We start from the raw sequence: 19,560 nt of genomic DNA on the forward strand, positions 1-19,560 counted from the left end.
CCAGTGACTCAAGATTTGCTGGTTCCCTGGTTTCATGCAACACGAAGCCTTTGGGCTTCTGAGAACTTCTGCCTGATGTGTGTGGTGTAGCCTTCTTTGGTGAACGCGGCGGTGGAGAAGGAACAGGTGAGGTTTGAGACGATTCTTCTTCAATACTGGGCTCCTTGTTTTTGCCACGGCCGAAACTCTTGTGAGCAATCTTCTTTCTCATGGTGGGTGTTTGTTTGGCAGATTGAGAGGGAGAGGAAGAAGATGTAGAGTGAATGTGAATATGTGTGTGTGATTATGGAGTGAACTATTTTTTAGAGAGACTGATTCTTCCACTTTTTCTTGATGCAGTTTTCTTTTTCATTATGTGAAGAGAGTTAATGAGGGTGGAAGAAGAAGGGTTGGCCGAAGGTGGAGAGTGGAGGGAGGTTAAGGAAGCAATAAATGTTGATTGGAGAGAGATAATGGGGGTGGTTAATAGCCATCATGCGCGGTTATTAACCAGAGCGGTTTCCCAAGGATTTGAAAAGAAGGTTCCTTGAATCAAGGGATTAGTTGAAAAAGGAAGGATTTGATTTGACATTATCCCTCTTTCAACTAGATATGATAGGACAACTTTGAGATTTGGTTTTCAAAAATGAATAATCAAAACAGTCAGAGATGGGTCAAAGGGATTTTGTGGGGCCCATTGAAATTTGTTTCTGCGCAGTCTCCCCCTTAAGCATAGCTCTCCCATCATGTATTTATTTTTATCTCGTCTATTCCTGCGAGATAAAATTGAACAGAATCAGAAATTCACAAATTTTCAACATGATTTAAATCAATCATTCCCAAGCTTTTCCTTAACAAACAGAATCTATCTTCACAGAGGGGTTTTGTAAAAATATCAACAAGTTGTTCTTCAGATTTTACAAATTGAATATCAATAGTACCCTTTTGCACATGTTCTCTAATAAAATGATATTTAATTTCAATGTGCTTTGTTCTTGAGTGCAAAACAGGATTTTTGAAATATTTATTACACTCATATTATCACAAAATAAGGGTATACTATTGATCTTTAATTTGTAATCTTCCAATTGAGTTTTTAACCAAATTAATTGCGAACAACAAGCAGATGCGGATATATATTCAGTTTCAGCTGTGGATAGAGCCACTGTGGCTTGTTTCTTGCTTGACCACATGTTGAGTGAACTTCCAAGGAAGCAACACATGCCGGAGGTGCTCCTTCTATCCACTCTATCTCCCGCATAATCTGCATCACAAAACCCTACTGCACAAAAATCATCAGATTTTGGATACCATAAACCATAATCACATGTTCCCTTAATATATCTAATGATGCGTTTAACGGCCGATAAATGGGATTCTTTTGGGTGAGATTGAAATCTTGAACATACACCCACACTTTGAACAATATCCGGTCTAGAGGATGTAAGATACATTAATGAACCAATCATTCCTCTATACCGTGTCTCATCCACATCTAGGCCATCATCATCCTTTTCAAGTTTAGTGTTAGGATGCATTGGTGTTCCCATTGGTTTGGAATTCTCTAAGCCAAATTTCTTTATCAATTCTTTTGCATACTTGCCTTGGTGAAGAAAGATACCACTAGGAGTTTGTTTAATTTGGAGGCCGAGAAAGAAAGTTAGCTCTCCCATTAATCTCATTTCAAACTCACTAGTCATGAGTTTTCCAAACTCTTCACACAAGGACTCATTGGCTGATCCAAACACAATATCATCCACATAAACTTGAACAAGAAGGATGTCATCATTAGAAACTTTAATGAACAAAGTAGTGTCGGTGGTTCCCCTTTGAAAATGATTTTCTAATAGGAAGGAACTAAGCCTTTCATATCAAGCTCTTGGAGCTTGTCTAAGGCCATAAAGAGCCTTTGAAAGTTTAAACACATGATTAGGAAAATCTTTATGTTCAAAACCGGGGGGTTGAGCCACATACACTTCTCTATCAATAAAGCCATTAAGGAAAGCACATTTAACATCCATTTGAAACATTTTGAAACCTTTATGGACAGCATAGGCAAGAAGCAACCTAATTGCTTCCATTCTAGCTACCGGAGCAAAAGACTCATCAAAATCTATTCCCTCTTCTTGATCGTAACCTTGGGCCACTAATCTAGCCTTGTTACGAACAACTTGTCCATCCTCACCAAGTTTATTTTTGAATACCCACTTAGTACCCGTTACCTTCTTACCATCCGGATGAGGTACTAAAGTCCAAACCTTATTCTTGTCAAATTGAGCAAGCTCCTCTTGCATGGCCTTGACCCATGATGGATCTTCAAGAGCTTGTTTGACATTGTTGGGCTCCATTTGTGACAAGAGAGCAAAGTTGATAGGTTCGGTTTGCCTCTTGGTGGAGGATCTTGTGGTTACACCTTGAGAGGGATCACCAATGATGAAGTCATGAGGATAACCCCTCATGGACTTCCATTCTCTAGGCTTTCGGACAGGTGTTGAGCTTTGATGATCTTCTGGTGGTCTCACTGTTTCAGTTTCTCGTGTCTGCTCAGGAGACAAAATGGAAGTTTCTCATTCGATCTGACGAGATAAAACCGGGCTGACAGATTCTTCATTTTGCACAGATTTGGGATTTTCTTTACTTGTTCCATTCTCTTCACTATCTGAATCATTATCCTTTACAATACTGGAAATTAAGTTAGAATCACAAAAGGTAACATGTATAGATTCCTCTATGGTTCTATACCCTTTGAGATAAACTCTATATGCCTTGCTTGTGGTGGAATATCCAACAAACATTCCTTCATAGAATTTTGGATCAAATTTTCCAAGGTTTTCCTTATTGTTAAGTACAAAGCATTTGCATCCAAAAACATGAAAGTACTTAAGATTTGGAGGGGTTCCTTTCCATAGCTCATAAGGAGTTTTCTTTAACCCTTTTCTAATGATTGTTCTATTCAAAATATAACATGCTGTGTTCACAGCTTCAACCCATAAAAATTTAGGAATTTCATTCTCACATAACATGGCCCTAGTCATTTCTTGAAGGCTTCGATTCCTTCTTTCAACCACCCCATTTTATTGGAGGGTTCTAGGGCATGAGAAATTATGAGAAATCCCTAAGTCATCACAGAATTTTTCAAAGTCTTGATTTTCAAATTCTCTTCCGTGATCACTTCTCAAATGGGCAATTTTTAAATCCTTTTCATTTTGAATTTTCTTGCAAAGGGTAGAGAAGGCATAAAATGCATCATTCTTATGAGCAAGGAAAAGTACCCAACCAAATCTAGAGTAATCATCAACCACCACAAGACCATAATGTTTACCTCCCAAACTTTGAGTTCTAGTAGGACCAAAAAGATCAATATGTAACATCTCCAATGGCCTTTTGGTTGAAATTCCATCTTTTAATTTAAAAGAGAATTTTACTTGTTTGCCCAATTGGCAAGCATCACAAGTAAGATCTTTATCAAACTTGATGTTTGGAATTCCTCTAACTAAATTCTTTTTGACTAGCTTAGAAATTTGGTACATGCTAGCATGACCCAACTTTCTTTACCAAAGCCATTTTTCATATTCAAGAGAGGTAAAGCATGTTACATTTTGTTCCTTTAAATCCTTAAGAGTTAATCCATACACATTATTGCATCTTTTAGCTTCAAATAGAACATCCTCAGTTTTCTCACAAACAACTAAGCAAACAAGCTTCTTAAAAATAACTTCAAAACCCAAATCACACAATTGACTAACACTAAGTAAGTTATGTTTCAAGCCATGTACAAGAAGGACATCATTTATACAAGATGAGAGATTTTTACCCACTTTCCCAACAGCCACTATTTTTCCTTTTGCATCATCACCGAAAGTGACAAATCCTCCATCATATTCATCAAGCTTTATGAAGAAGGTTGTCTTCCCGGTCATATGCCTAGAGCATCCGCTATCCATGTACCACATATTTTCTTTCTTCTTGGATGCTAGGCATACCTACACAATAAGCTCAAGTGACCTTAGGTATCCAAATTTTCTTGGATCCTTTCACGTTAAACCATCTCTTATGTCCCAAATCATTGTAATAAAAAACAACTTTACAAACTTTATCACCAATCATTTTTTAACCAAAGAAATATTGAATAGGAAAGTGTCCACTTCGATTGCATAGCCTACAAAATCTTGGAGTTGCTGTTTTGTTAAAGTAAGTTAGGTCTTGATACTTTGTATCATTTGAAGATGAAGCAATGTTTTCAAAATGTGATTTTTCAGATTTATAAAAACCCAACCCAGCTTTATCATAAAGAGGTTTTTGACTAGCCAAGATTTGATTCAAATTTTCAGAACTTTGGGTGAACTTGGCTAAGTCTTCCTTAAGTCTTTTAACCTCTTTAAGCAACTCTTCATTTTGCTTAAAACAATTCACATATGCAAGGACAGAATGGTCACTTTCACAGCTTCTAACTTGGGCTTTTAACTGCTTATTCTCTTCCACAAGATCACAAGCAGTTTCGGCCTCTCTTAGTTTTTCTTTGAGAAAATCATTTTCAGCTTTAAGAATGAAATTTTGTTGTTCAAGATCTTGATTCTCAGTTAGAAAATATCTTATTTTTTCAGAGAGGTGATCTATCATAAGATGAAGGTCTTCAGTGTCAGGGTTTTGAAAGAATACCTGATCTACCTCATTTGCCATGAGGCAAGGCTGTGACTTAGTCTCAGATTCTTCATCATCATCATCTGAGTCATTTTCCAAATCTTCCCATGAAGCCATCAGTCCCTTCTTCTTTCCTTTTTTCGGCTTTTCCTCCTTCTTTAACTTGGGACAATCAGATTTAAAATGCCCCATTTCCTTGCAATTGTAATAGATTACTTTGCTAAGATCTTTCTTCATCCTTCTTGAGCTGCTGCCTTTGCCTTTGAGTTTCATCATTTTTCTAAATTTTTTTGCAAACAACACAAACTCATTTTCAGAGGAGTTATCACTGGATTCATCATCCAGAGGGTTAGTCACAGAAGAAAAAGCAATTCCTTTTTTTTTTTTGAATCTTTTTTTAAATAGGAATTTTCAAAAGCAAGAAGATTTCCTCTCAAATCATCAAGTGTCATGGAATCTAAGCTACTACTCTCAGAAATAATTAAAGCTTTTGTTTCCCACTCTTTTGTAAGACATCTCAACACTCTTCTCACTAGCATAGATTCTGAATGTGAAATTCCCAGAACTTCTAAGCCAACAATGATAGTGTTGAACCGTTCGAACAGTTCATCAATGGACTCTCCTTCCTTCATCGTAAACATTTCATATTCTCTGTTCAACATGTCTGTCCGAGTCTTCTTTACAATGGTGGTTCCTTCATGAGTGATTTGTAGCTTGTCCCAGATTTCCTTTGCCGTTGTGCATCGTGATACCCGTCGGTACTCCTCAAAGCTGATAGCACAGTTGAGCAGGTTTACTGCCTTGGCATTTAACTCTACCTTCTTCCTATCTTTCTCGGTCCAACTTGCTTCTGGTTTGAGAGAGACTACTCCTTCAGCACTTGTAGTAGTTGGAAATTGAGGCCCTTCAAGGATAATCTTCCAAAGTCTATAATCCACAGCTTGTACAAATATCTTCATCCTCTCCTTCCAATAGGTATAATTTTTCCCATTGAAAAGAGGAGGTCTGTTGCTTGATTGTCCTTCGGTCAGATTATATGACACCACATTTGCGCCACTGATTTCCGCCATGAGGATCTTTACTCCAAGCTGCATAGCTTGATCTCTTTGAGACCAAGCTCTGATACCAATTGATGGTTTCAGTGGCTAAGAGAAGGGGGGTTGAATCTTAGCCCCCTTTTTGCTTGCTAACACTTGCTGGACTTAGAGGAAACTTTTCTGTTTTTAGCTCGTCCCTAGCCACGAGACATTTTCATTTTGTCTCGTCACTTGACACGAGACATTTTTTATTTTTCATCTGAACAGTAAAAATAGAATTGAAGTAGGAAGAGAGAGAAGATTACACCCAGATATATCCTGGTTCAGCTGCTAAGTGCAGTGCAGCCTACATCCAGTCTCCATCACAACAATGATGGAATTTCACTATAATCATCCAGATTACAAATTGTAAAGTGCTAACCCAACTTACAAGGGAATTCCCACAGAATCATGAAACACAACACAGATGTACAAAGGAACTCTAAGACATCTATGGCTTTTTCTTTTAATTTTGCACTCTCTGCCTTTTTTCGCTCTGTGGCTTTTTCATACAAACCTCACTATTTGCCTTTTTCCATGAGACTCAAGACATGACAAAATTAAACAGAAAAATATAAAACAGAAAACATTGAAGGAGAAGAAGAACTGCTAGCTTAGGTAGCTCTGAGAACTCTGTGCCTTGCACTCTTAAATCTTACTCCTTGAATCAAACCATGACTGTTCACCCCTTTTATAGAGAAGTGAAGCCTTCACAGTTGAAACACAAACCCGAGCTCAACTTCTTTTCCTTCAAAACAAAACCGGTTCGGCCACAGAGAGAGAAGAGGTAACTCATGCAAAAACCAACATGCAAATACCTCTAGTCCTTCCTTGGTCATCACTCTTCATCAATCCGAGCGCTCCATCCTTGGCTTCCTCTCCGAGATGGATTTCTGGCCCTTGATGCTTCATGATGATGATGGCTTCATCTGCTCCAATCTCTGCCTCTTCCATCACTTCGCCACTCTAGCTACTTCCTGTGGTGGTTGAGCAGAATCAGAGACAAGCCATGCCTCCAAAGATCTTTTTTGCTGGCCGAATCTTCATCTTTCTTTTTGAGTATGAAGGATCCGAGATTACCTCACCATATATTACCTCATTTGGTGAAAATCTCAGCCCCAACATACTTTTATTTTCCTTTTTCGTGCCATCAACTCGATGGTCTTTAGGCTTGCTTTCCCTTCCTTTCGGTAGCTTCAAGTAGCTTCCATGGCTTCCTGGTTAATGACCGAAGAAAGAAGAAGAAAGAGATGAGAGAGAAGAGAGTATATGAAGTAAAAGCAATTCAAAGTGATTAAACAATTTAATTGAAAAAAGCTTGCTTTTACTTCCCTGAGTGGTATAACGTGCAGCATTAATCATAATGATTCCCATCAAATCAATTTCTCTCTCATTGTTCCAAGGTCTGCAATAACTCCATTTAATAAAACTTGAATTCCATCAAGGAATAAAAGTGATATCCGTTGGAGCATGCAACCATGATCAAGGGAATGGGTTTTATTTGATTAAATGAATAAAGCAATATTGTGTCCCATCTCTCCCTTTTTGTTTCGGACCAAACAAGTTGGTTATACACCAACAATAGATTTGGGCTTGCATATTTAAGTCTGGCCCAAACCAATTCAGCTTCAATGATTAAGACCGTTTGTATGAATGCTGAATAATTTTAATCAAACTGGGCTTGTTGTAGATTTATTTTCGGCCCAACAAAAATCTGCACAACAAAATTATTAATTAAACAAATATAAATTAAGATCAAATTAATAATTTTGTAATTAATTATTTTTAATAATGTTTGTTCATCATCAAATTAAATTAGAGTTTTCCAAACTCATCAATGTATTTATACATAAATACATAATATCTAATTTAACGACTGTTTTGTTTGAACATTTCTATTAAGGGGTTAGTGTTCAAATTCGTCCCAAAAAGATCACGCGATTTTTATTTTTGTCCCCGAATGATTTTTTTAATCAAATTAGTCCCTGAAAGATAAACTGTTAGTCAAATTAGTCATTCCGTCAATTGGATGATGACGTGTCATGTTAAGTACCACGTGGCATGTCAGTAATACGTGGCACGCCACGTGACAGGTCAGTGACGTGTCACTTGACATATAAAAAAGTTTTCTACTAGTCAAAATAGTCTGTGAAAGTCCAGACGTAAGTCATTTTCATCCCTCAAATTTTAAAAATTAGTCAAACTAATCCTTATATAATTTTTTATAATATTAAATTTATAATATTTTTTTATACTACTAATTTTAATATTATTTTTTAAACCTTAATAAACAAAATTCTCTTTACATAAAATAATAAAAATAATTAAATTTTCATAAAGTTATTTTGTCATTTGTATTTTAAAATTTTACATTTTCAAATTATAATTTTTTATGTGAAATTTTTTTATTTAAATGAGTTTATCAAATTATTGTTGTTGATTATATATTTAAAAATTTAATATTTTAAATTTTACAAAATAATATAGTAATTATTTTAAATTTTAAATCTTTTAAATTTTTTAAAATTATAATTTTTATTATTATTTAATTTATATAGTAAAACTCAATAATTGAAAAACTGGTTTATGGAATCACTTTTTAAATCTTAATATTCTAATATAATTTTTTAAATATTTCATTTAAAACAAAAGAAATTTTATTTTAATACGAAGCATATCTATTTATATAATGTACTAGTGCGGAGTAGCCTGTGTTATGCATAGGTATAATGTTTCCTATTTTATTTTATCTCATTGATTTGTAAAATTAAAAGAAAAATTATATAATCTATCTCAAACATATGAAACACACAAAAATTTATTATTATGTTTGCACGTATTACGCTTAAGAAGCAATTCATTTATAATAATAATAATTAACCAACAAATTTTCAATATTTTGTAATGTTTGGAATTGAAGCAAAATTTGTGGATCTTCTTGAATTTTGACTCTAAGTATCACTACCATTACCTCCTATATATAAGTAATATCGTAATGGAAAAAAAAAGATGTAGTAAAAAAAAATAGTGGTATAACTTTGTTTAGGTTAACATACATAAATTTTTATTTTGAGCATATAACTTTGTTTAGGTTAATAAATACAAACATTTCAAATTTGAGTATATATATATTCCAACAAAATGTAGTAATGTAACAAAAAAGGTTTTAGAATAGAAAAGAATAAGAGAGATTTTGAGAAGAATTAAAAGAGAGAGATAATTTTATGAAGAAAAAATAAAAAAAATTATATAAGGACTAGTTTGACTAATTTTTAAAATTTGAAGGATGAAAATAACTTACGTCTTGACTTTTAAAGACTATTTTGACTAATAAAAATTTTTTTATATATCAAGTGACACGTGGCATGCTATGTGTCACTGATCTGTCACGTGGCACGCCACGTGTTACTGACCTGCCACGTGGCGTGTCACGTCATCATGTCACGTGACACGTCATCATCTAATTGACTGAAGGACTAATTTGACTAACAGTTTATCTTTTAGAGACTAATTTAATTAAAAAAATCATTCAGAGACAAAAATAAAGATCACGTGATCTTTCAGAGACGAATTTAAACATTAACCCCTTCTATTGAGTAATGGTGTGTGTTGTGTCTAGGAATGAAAATCATATCCTCTCTATAAATGCGATTATGAAACAAAAGCTCCTCATATCAACGTGAAAACAAACTAAGGGTATAGCATATAGCTAAGTAATGTACCTGTATCAATGTGTGACTTTTAAACTTTAAAAAATGAAACGAAACCTTGTCATAAAAATCAAAGCAAAACTTGAAGCGCAGCTATATATCCTACAAAAATGGCGCAAATTAAAGAAAGTATATATAAACAAGATGGCCTGCTATTAATTTGACTTGTTCCAATGGTCAAATGAACTTTCGGTTTTCTTTTTGAATAAAAGTAACTATCTTTATTTGTCTATTTCTTATATTAGATGAATAATATTTGGCGGTCTAATTAATAGTAAAATATTTGTTTCAACCAACAAATTGCTTTGTATATATTGAGTGAAATGAGTAATTGAGTACTAGCCTTTTCATAAATTTCTTTGTTTAAGAAGTTTCAAATTTTTTCCATAGTTTTACAAGTGTTGGATTGAAAGAGATGTTCACAGTGATTACAAAAGGACCAGTTATATTACAAAAGCACCTGAAAAATATTAATTAAAAAAATGGATTACACATCTTTTAATATAATTAAAAAGTTTATATATACAATAACAAATCAATATAATTTATATCATACAAAACAAATCTAGTGCCGAGAAATATAAAACCAGTTAAACAACAGTAATGCCCCATCATTTATTATTAAGATTTTTCTCCACCTCGCTATGTGTGATTTTTTTGCTGCCTCATTGGGTCATTGTTCACAGGTAGATAATTTGGCAGAGATTGGATTCTATATGAAATAATGGTGATGATATGAGTTATTTTCACGTAATTTATGCTGAACAATAATTCACGACCTTCGGATAGCAAGTTGACACTGTAGAACAAATGAAGCACAACCATCCCTTTATTTATATATATTCCATGAAAACTTTGATTTAGTGGGAAATTATCAATATATTCTCGGTGCCGTATTATGAGAATCACAGGATAAATGAAGCTACAATTCCGGCACAAAAGCCTATCATAGCCTCATCATATTCATATATATCATGAAATTAAATCATACATATATCATTATTGGCCATCATGGGATCGTGTGAACTATGCTTCGTTTCTTTAAGAATCTTGGGATTTGGGAGGGGTTATCATTTCTTCCTTTTAATTGTTTTCCACTTTCCTACAAGCAATGGCATTGGATTCTACATTTACATGCTAAGCATAGTGTCCAAAGTCAAAACATTAATTAAGTAAACCTTATTCGTTTCCAAGGCTAGAGATCATGCATGTATGTCAATTAATTAAAGCAGCAACTTTATTTCATATATTTTTCATCTATTATAAAATAAAAGAAAAATAACCATTTGTACCCATAAATTTTATAAACACCGACAAAAATACTTATTAAAGAAGGAAACTAATGTTGTATCTATCAAAGATGGATTCCGTACTACAAAAATACTAAAATTCTAAATTTATGTTGACTTTTTAATAAAATTTCAGAATTATCTCTAACATTATCTTCAACATCAACTCCCAACTATCTCTTCTTTCCCACTCAAACTTTCACATCCCTTCATTACCACCACCTTAACCACCTCTTTTTTCTCTGCTACTCCACCACCGCTATCATGATGACATTTCCATCTTCATGAACCCATCTCCAAAAAACTTGATCACTGACACAACCTCTCCAACCATATCCCTCTCCCCCTTTCTCTCTCCTTCTTCCCCAAACCCCGCGTCATCTTCATCACAATCAACGCCACACACCTCCATTGCCTTGTGGTTATCGGAGTCATTCTCTGACTTGACAAGTATCCTAACATAGATATGATTGTAGATTTCTGAGAGAATTTGAACAATGAATACACTGAAATGGTTCAATTTGGGTATAGATAAAAACAAATAAATTATTAGTTACAGAAGATTTGTTCAACTTCATTAATTATATGATAAATTTATAATTTATACTGTTGTAAATATAGGACCTTTTTCCATGGAGTCCATGAGCTTGAAGTGGATCTAGGAGGAATTGAATCGCACCATATATAGGAAGGGACCTTGCGCGCTGGATCTCGGTTCAGTCTTGCTTCCGGAGCTTCTCCATCTTGTGGCGACATTAGATGGGGTCTTGGCCGGAGAGGCATTGCGGCATCTCTGTGCAACGGCGCTGCTGGAGATTGAATCTGGTGGCTCTAAACTCTAAACTTGCCACTGTGCCAAGGTATAGGTGATCTGTGCATGGGCTTGAGGCGGCGCTGGGGCCGCCGCAAAGTTTGGGTGACTGCAGTTGAAGGTGATAGCGTTGTGTGGGAACGGATGGATTTCCTGGTTACCTTGTTATCGTCTTTGACTCTTTGTCATTGTCAGCGTAGAAAGATGGCGGCAGTGGTGGTTAGTGGAGTAGTAGAGAATAAATGATGGTTAAGGTAATGGCAATGGAGGTGTTTGAGATTTGGAAAAGAAGAGAGGGGGGGTTGAAGATAAGGATGGGGTAATTCTAGAATTTTATTAAAAAGTCAACATAAATTTAGGATTTGGGTACTTTTGTCGTATGGAATCCATCTTTGATGAATACAACGTTAGTTTCCTTCTTTAATGAGTATTTTTGTCAGCGTTCGTAAAGTTCATGGGTACAAATGGTTGTTTTTCCTAAAATAAATATCCATTTCCAAAACATCAATAATAAAATCTTATCTCACTAAATGATTCAGTCATATATAGATCACACGAGATTATTGAGTTTTATATGGATAGATCTTTTCTACTTATTTTATATATGAGTATTTTGGGGTCTTCCTCTATCTTTTATTCCCCATTTAATTTTCATCTCATTCATCTTTGTAGTTGAATACTCTATCAATTTTTTTTATGTCTAAATTACTTGAAATGAGATTCTACTCATTTTTTAATAATAAACTTTACTCCAACTTTATCTTTTAAACTGAGTTTGTTTCCATGAATGGAACACTGAAACAGAGATACAAAGACACAAAATCGTGTTTGACGAATGAGATATGAACAAAGACATTGTATCTAAAGACACTAAATTAGTGTATTTTATGTCCATCATGACAGGAATGACACAGAGACACTGACAAAGGACACAACTTATTTTTTATTTCTTCTTTTATTATTCTTGTTAATTTTTTATAATTATATTTTTTATTATTATATTTTTTTTCTTAAATTTTTTTAATAAAAAAATAAGAATAAATTAGATTTTCATAATTTATTCTAGCTACTTTATCACAAACAGAATATAAGAACACTAAATTCTATATCTCTATCCTTTATGTTTTGTTTTCAGTGTCTTGTCTTCCTGTTCTCAAAAACAAATGTAATCTTATATATCTTTATTTCTTACTTTGTCCATACCTATCTGGCTTCATCTATCTCAACACTCATTTCTACTACATTTAACATAACCGGTATAATGACAGTACGATAACATTTATCTTTTAAGTTTTAGTGATGCCTTTTTCTTACCTATAAAATCAAACACACTGCTATTTTGACTAACCCATTTGAATCTTATATTTTATACTCTCTTCAATTTTTCTATTATCTTGTATGATATATCCAAGATACTTATAATGTTTTATTTGTGATATGATATTTTCTTCTATTTTTACTTATGTATTAATATTTTTTCTTGTAAATTGAATTTACATTCCATATATTTTAACTTACTATAATTTACGACGTAAATTGTACACCTCTCCACAAATATATTAACTTATTATTTAAATCCTTCTTTTGACAAGATGATATTATGGAAAAAAAATCATGTGTCATGCTATAGATTTTTGGATATGTTTAATAAGTACTTCTAAAATTAATATAAAAAGATATAAAATTAAAAATGATCTTTGATATAGTATTATAGTCTTACACCAATTTTAAAAAAATAATATAAATTCATTTTTTATAACTTTAATGTATTCTAAAAACAAAAAAATAGTTCTTAGTAACCAAAAAGTTCTCAACATGCATGATAATATATGCACAAACAGACAACATATATGTTACTACATAAGGGTTTCTTTTGTTATATGCATGATATGTTGGTAGTAATTAGAAAAAAGTTAAGTCATAATTAGATGCATGCTAAAAGAAATGTAGAATACTACTTCTATATATATTATGTCGCTTATTTATGGTAAAAGTCTCTTCCCTCTTTGTTTTATTAATTAAAAAATACTTAAATTTTCAATTTATGTAAGTAATGGTGTATGTGTTCTATTTAGAAATTGAATTATATCCTCTCTCTAAATGAGATTATCAAACAAAAGCTCATAATATATACCAATGTGAAAACAAATTAAGGCTATAGCAATGTGTGACTTTTAAACTTTGAAAAATGAAACAAAAGCTTGTAATAAAAATCAAAGCAAACTTGCAGCTATCCTGCAAAAAATGGCTTATATTAAAGAAATTATAAAAAAGATGGCCTGCTATTAATTGACTTGTTCTAATGACCAAATTAACTTTCGGTTTTCTTTTTGAATAAAACTATCTTTATTATATTTGTCTATTTTTTATATTACGGTCTAAAATTCTTGTTTCAACCAATAAATAATGTTGTATATTGAGTGGATGATGAGTACTAGTTAGCCTTGTCATGAAAGAATTGTAAAAGATGATCATCATTGAATATTGATTATACAATCAGAGTCAAATTCGGACCAATTCAATTCATTGGTCAATGACCTATGGTTTTGATTATTGTAATCACTGAAAATTTCAACTACTTGATGAATAATGCACTAGAAAAACAAGGTCATTTCAATTAAACTACCGTTTATAATTAATCATATTGATGTTGATATATATTTATTATGAATTTATGATTTCAAAATAATATATTCAAGCCCATTGCTACAAATTTTCGACTTAATATGTTAAGACTAAGTAAGAAATATGAAACCTAAGTTAAAGAAATTATTTTTGTTAATGATCAAAGTATTCTAAAAGTACATATTATAGTTTTTTTTCCTTTTTTAGAAAAAAAAAGTTCAAATGTGCATTATATTAAAACACTAAGATTTTTATTTCTTCTATAACTTCTTTAGAAGTTTTAACAAGTGTCATTACTCATTAGTAAAATGGCTAAACCTTGTTGAAAGCCCTATTAATTAGTATCTATGCTTTTTTTTTATGGAATCATAAAGATTTGAATATCACTAATACCATTTTAATTAACCATGTTTGAAATGGAAAATACTTCTGCAATCCAAAAGATATATTAAATTAAAAGATAAAGCCAAAAAAAAAATATTGTGTCAAAGAAAAGAGGGGGGGGGGATGAAAATTAGAAGAGAGGACCCTAGTATATGGTATGTTACAAATTACAATAATGTGACACCTAATATTGAGGTCCAAATATCATTAACCCAAAATTTAGAGTTAAGCTATTCTGATGAGGTGATAAAATTATAAAAAAATATTATATTATATATATATATATATATATATATATATATATATATATATTAAAAATCAAATATTAAATCAGTTTTTTTTTTTCTAAAATTATAAAAACTTGAATCCACAATTTCTAGATAAGTATAGAGATACTATGCCGTTTGAAATATAGCTCATTGATAAATACTATACCCATTTTGGTCTTCAAAAAATTTCTGACCAGACACTTTAGTCCCCAACTAAAATTAATTACTCGATTGGTCTCTCACAATTAATTTCGTCAGTCACTTAGATCCTTGGTTCCGTCAACTTTAACGGAAGGCAAAATGGTCCCTGACAACTCTAACAGGGGACAAAATGATCCTTGACAACTCTAACAAGGGACAAAATGATCCCTTACCCCTTTATTCGAAAACGACGCTGTTTTTCTCCAATTTTTATCATATCTCGCACAACCCTAACATTCATATTCTCCTTTTTCACCTTCACAGTCTTCTTTTCCATCTTTTCCTTCCACTTCTTTAGTTCCAAGATTAAGACATGGTATAATTGCCACACGTATCGCACATACCCCAATATGTCATGGACCACACACTTCCTAAATCTCTATGACTGGTACATCCACCTCCTCACTTCACCCACCAGAAGCGTCCACTTTCACGTCCTCGATAACATCACCTCCAACCCCGACAACGTCCACGACATCTTCAAGACCAAGTTCCACAACTACCCCAAGGGCACGCATTTCTCCACTTTCCGACAAGCAATATAGATTGTTGGACATTAGGACATCATGAGAAGATTATCTTTCGACATCATATGCAAATTCTCATTTGAAATAGACACTGAGTGATTCATTTCTTCTTTTCTGGAGTCCAAGTTGGCAGACAGTTTCAACCTCGCATCCAAGCTATTAGTACAATGAGCAATGTCGCCGTTGCCACTCGTATGAAAAGTTGAAAACTGAAGCGATTACTCAACATTGGTTCGGAAAAGAAGCTGAAGGAAGCGATCAGAGTGGTGGACAATGTGTTCACGGAGATGATAGGGCAGAGGAGGAGGGAGATGGCAACGACGATGACGGGTCTTGACAAATCAGACTTGCTGTCTAGATTCATGAGATTCATCGAAGACGACAGTAGTTGAGAGACATAGTCATTAGTTTCTTGAGTATGAATTGGTTGAGAACAAGTTGAGGATTTTTTTTTTGTGAACATTGAAGTTGTAGAGTGTGCATTATGTAGCTTGAAGTTACAGTGTTAGACTATTAGTGCTATGCGAGATATGATGGAAATTGGGTGGGAATAGTGTCGTTTTCGAATAGAGGAGATCAGAGACTATTTTGTCTCATATTAGTTCTCAGAGACTATTTTGTCCTCCGTTAGAGTTGACGGAGTAAATGACCTAAGTGACTGACGGGGTTAACTGTTTGAGACCAATCGAATAATTAATTTTAGTTAGAAACTAAAATGTCTGATCTGAAATTTTTTGACATTATTATTATTATTGTTATTATTATTATATACAAATAATTAATGATTTATTGTTGACATTTACGCAACATGGTTGAAAAGTTATATATTTCAAGTTTGCAAATTCTTATAAGTTACATGTATCCGATAATAACCCTAAAAAGACACACCCTATCCACACTATTTTATTCTCTTTAAAGAAAACAATGAATCACCCTGCAATTTCCCTCTGCAAAATCATAAATAAAATATTTTTTTATTATGTTTTTAATATTTAGCGAAGATAAATGGTTGGATAAAGCAGAGAGACAAAATCACTAAACAATAGAAGCCAGCAAAGTCAACATTGCTCTGTTTTTTGTGGGCACCATAAGTTTTCCTCTTCGTATCACTCTCTAATTAAAAAAAGAGGAGTATATATCTTTTGTCTTTGTGAAGTTTAAGGCTTCCGAAACGGTTACATAATAAAAATAATAATATCAATACACAAGAGAAGGAAGAAAAAATAACATAAGCTTCCTTTTTGTCTCGCACAATAATTATCGTTTTGTTTAGATTCTCCCACAAAAGATGTTCTCCCTCACTCCTTTTACTATGTTTCTTTTTTGTCATAATCATCATCATAGTTCATATATATATAAAGCTTATGCGAACTAGGAAGCTGAACAGAGGAAAAGAAAGAGAAAGAGCGTGAGCATAAACTATCATCTAATCAATTCCAAGTTGAATTGAATCCTTTCTGAATTTTGATTGGATAGGTGAGCTGAGATTCACTCACTGTTCTGTTCTGTTCTGTTCTTATGCTTGGCTTTATGGGGTAGGTTTGTTGTTTATGAAAATTCTGCTTTTGACTATTGGATTTTTGTTTTTGACCATGAAGTTATTGAATTTGTAAACGTGCTGTGATTTCCTGAATTGGGTTTCTTTCCAAATTTGAATTCAAGATGTCTGCAGAGTAGCCTATGCTGAAAAATAACTGAAATCATTCCACAAGTTGCTCCAAAGCTGTTCTTTTTCATGGCTAAGTTGTGCTGTTTCAAGGCTTCTTACTCTCAGGTAAGAAAATGTGACATTATTCTCTAATTCTTACTGAATTTGATGCATATTCAGTTTTCTGTGGAGGACTATTTCCATGATCAACTTGAATATAATGTGTTTATATTCTTGTTATCGTTCAGTTACTTTGGAGGCTAAACTTCAGTTCTTCTTCTTCTGAAATTCCTAGTTTGATGGAAAATATTGAATTTTTTAGTGGTTTGGAATGATAAATGATTCAATGTTCCTTTATAATTTATCTTGAATTTCTTTCTAAATCTTGAACTTCTAGCTTGGTTAGCAATGTTGGTGAATAATATTATGGTGTAGGTAGGAGAGATTATTAACCGATTAATGTTGCCTCATTAGTTGAATGTCACATCAATCTGTCGTTTCCCAACCACTTTCTTTTTCTTTTTATGCAACTTCTATCTTCTTAACCACAATAAAAAAATTTTTTCAACTACTACTTTTGTATGCAACTTTAATCTTCTTAACCACTATAGATTGATCTGGTATGCAAACAATGGAGCAGAATAAGAATAGTGACTTAATCAATCTTGATATGTAATGAAATACTTGTTTTGTCTGAATCTTCATGCTTTGGAACTTATAATTGTTTTCAATAATAGTCAATTAGTCACTCAAATACAATTAACTTACAAACCCATTTTCTATTGTTCTTGGAGCACCCAATAGCATGTTGTTAATGATATATCATCTGAAAATATTCTTTGAACATGTATCATATTTTATATTGATATTCATTCTATCATTTTTAGATGTTCAAATTATTGCAGATATTTTGAGAAAGCAAAAAAATTCTTTTATTTTGAAATCTTGTTTGGTTGCATTATAGCTTGTAGCAACACGTTCTTCATCAAGCACTGGTAAGGGGAAAAACCATGATGGGACAGTAAAGTATGGTTTCAGCCTAGTGAAAGGGAGAGCTAATCATCCAATGGAGGATTATCATGTTGCCAAGTTTGTGCAGATTCAAGACAAAGAATTGGGTTTGTTTGCAATTTATGATGGCCACCTTGGAGACCGTGTTCCTGCCTACTTACAGAAAAACTTGTTCCCCAACATTTTAAGGGAGGTGGGTTTGTACAATTCCATATGTTTCTATGCTATTCTCCTTGATATAATGAGATAATAGAATGCATTTCTTGTATTTCTTGTCCCTAAAGAAATGTTTGTTTGAATTCATATCTCAGGATGAGTTTTGGGAAGACCCAACTTTATCAATCTCAAAGGCTTATGAGAGCACAGATAAGGCAATTCTATCACACAGTTCCGATTTGGGGCGTGGTGGATCGACGGCTGTGACTGCAATATTGATCAATGGACGCAGGTTGTGGATTGCTAATGTTGGTGATTCAAGAGCTGTTCTTTCAAAGAAAGGACAAGCTTTACAAATGACCACAGACCATGAACCTAACACTGAACGAGGTAGTATTGAGAACAAAGGTGGTTTTGTCTCCAATTTGCCAGGTAACTTTCTCCATCCGAAACAAATACACAAAACATTACATGAATGCAAAGGTGATTGAATTAGTGATGATTTGAGGATGGCACTGACATGAACAAATTAATGAATGAATGCAAAGGTGACGTGCCAAGAGTGAATGGTCAACTAGCAGTATCTCGTGCGTTTGGAGATAAGAGCTTAAAGTCGCATTTGCGGTCAGACCCAGATGTACAAACAAGTGATATAGATGCTGAAACTGATCTTCTAATCCTTGCAAGTGATGGACTCTGGAAGGTAATGACAAATCAAGAGGCAGTAGACATTGCCAGAAGGATGAAAGAACCACAGAAAGCAGCAAAGCAATTAACTGCTGAAGCATTAGAAAGAGACAGTAAAGATGACATATCTTGTGTTGTCGTTAGATTTAGATGATCATCATTATCTTTCAACACATACACACACACAAACATACATACATACATACATACATACATACATACATACATACATACAATAGTATATCACATAATTGGTCTAAATTCGTGGTTGAGTCAGTTATGCAAAGCTGTAAAAGTGCCTTTTTTGTATTAGATTTTGTCCGTGTGAGAATGTCCCATTTCTTTATGTCAAAATCTGTGCTAGTGTAGTGATTGTTTGGACGGTGATTGGTCCTAATCCATGGCTGTTACTATCATTTGATACGAATGGACCCTATATATCTTTGATGTTTTGATTTTGGTCCACACATGTCTTTATTTTGTTCCATTGTTCCAAATGGGGAAGGGGAGAGGGCTGTGCACCTTGGTCCTTTAGATGGTTTTCCA

General features: G+C 33.4%; 1 protein-coding gene across 3 annotated transcripts; it reads left to right on the top strand.

The window, feature by feature from the left end:
* Window positions 1-16,692: 16,692 nt before the first annotated feature.
* Window positions 16,693-19,461, top strand: LOC130944976 (probable protein phosphatase 2C 10). Of its 3 annotated transcripts, none has more exons than XM_057873598.1 (5): window positions 16,693-17,047; window positions 17,175-17,286; window positions 18,125-18,364; window positions 18,483-18,759; window positions 18,876-19,461. In XM_057873598.1, exons 2-5 carry the CDS (start codon window positions 17,248-17,250, stop codon window positions 19,166-19,168), a joined length of 849 nt encoding a protein of 282 aa, XP_057729581.1. In that variant the 5' UTR covers window positions 16,693-17,047; window positions 17,175-17,247; the 3' UTR covers window positions 19,169-19,461. The 3 variants fall into 3 exon arrangements, with proteins under 3 accessions (XP_057729581.1, XP_057729583.1, XP_057729584.1); XM_057873600.1 differs by having other exon boundaries at window positions 16,693-16,988; XM_057873601.1 differs by having other exon boundaries at window positions 16,693-16,988; window positions 17,185-17,286.
* Window positions 19,462-19,560: the final 99 nt, after the last annotated feature.

The sequence above is a fragment of the Arachis stenosperma genome, chromosome 8, assembly GCF_014773155.1.
Source record: "Arachis stenosperma cultivar V10309 chromosome 8, arast.V10309.gnm1.PFL2, whole genome shotgun sequence".
Lineage (NCBI taxonomy): Eukaryota > Viridiplantae > Streptophyta > Magnoliopsida > Fabales > Fabaceae > Arachis > Arachis stenosperma.

Coding starts and splice junctions, on each gene's coding strand:
- LOC130944976 (XM_057873598.1), top strand. CDS start 17,248: ATGGCTAAGTTGTGCTGTTTCAAGGCTTCTTACTCTCAG. Junction 17,287..18,124: donor TCAAGGCTTCTTACTCTCAG/GTAAGAAAATGT, acceptor GTTGCATTATAG/CTTGTAGCAACACGTTCTTC. Junction 18,365..18,482: donor TCCCCAACATTTTAAGGGAG/GTGGGTTTGTAC, acceptor TTCATATCTCAG/GATGAGTTTTGGGAAGACCC.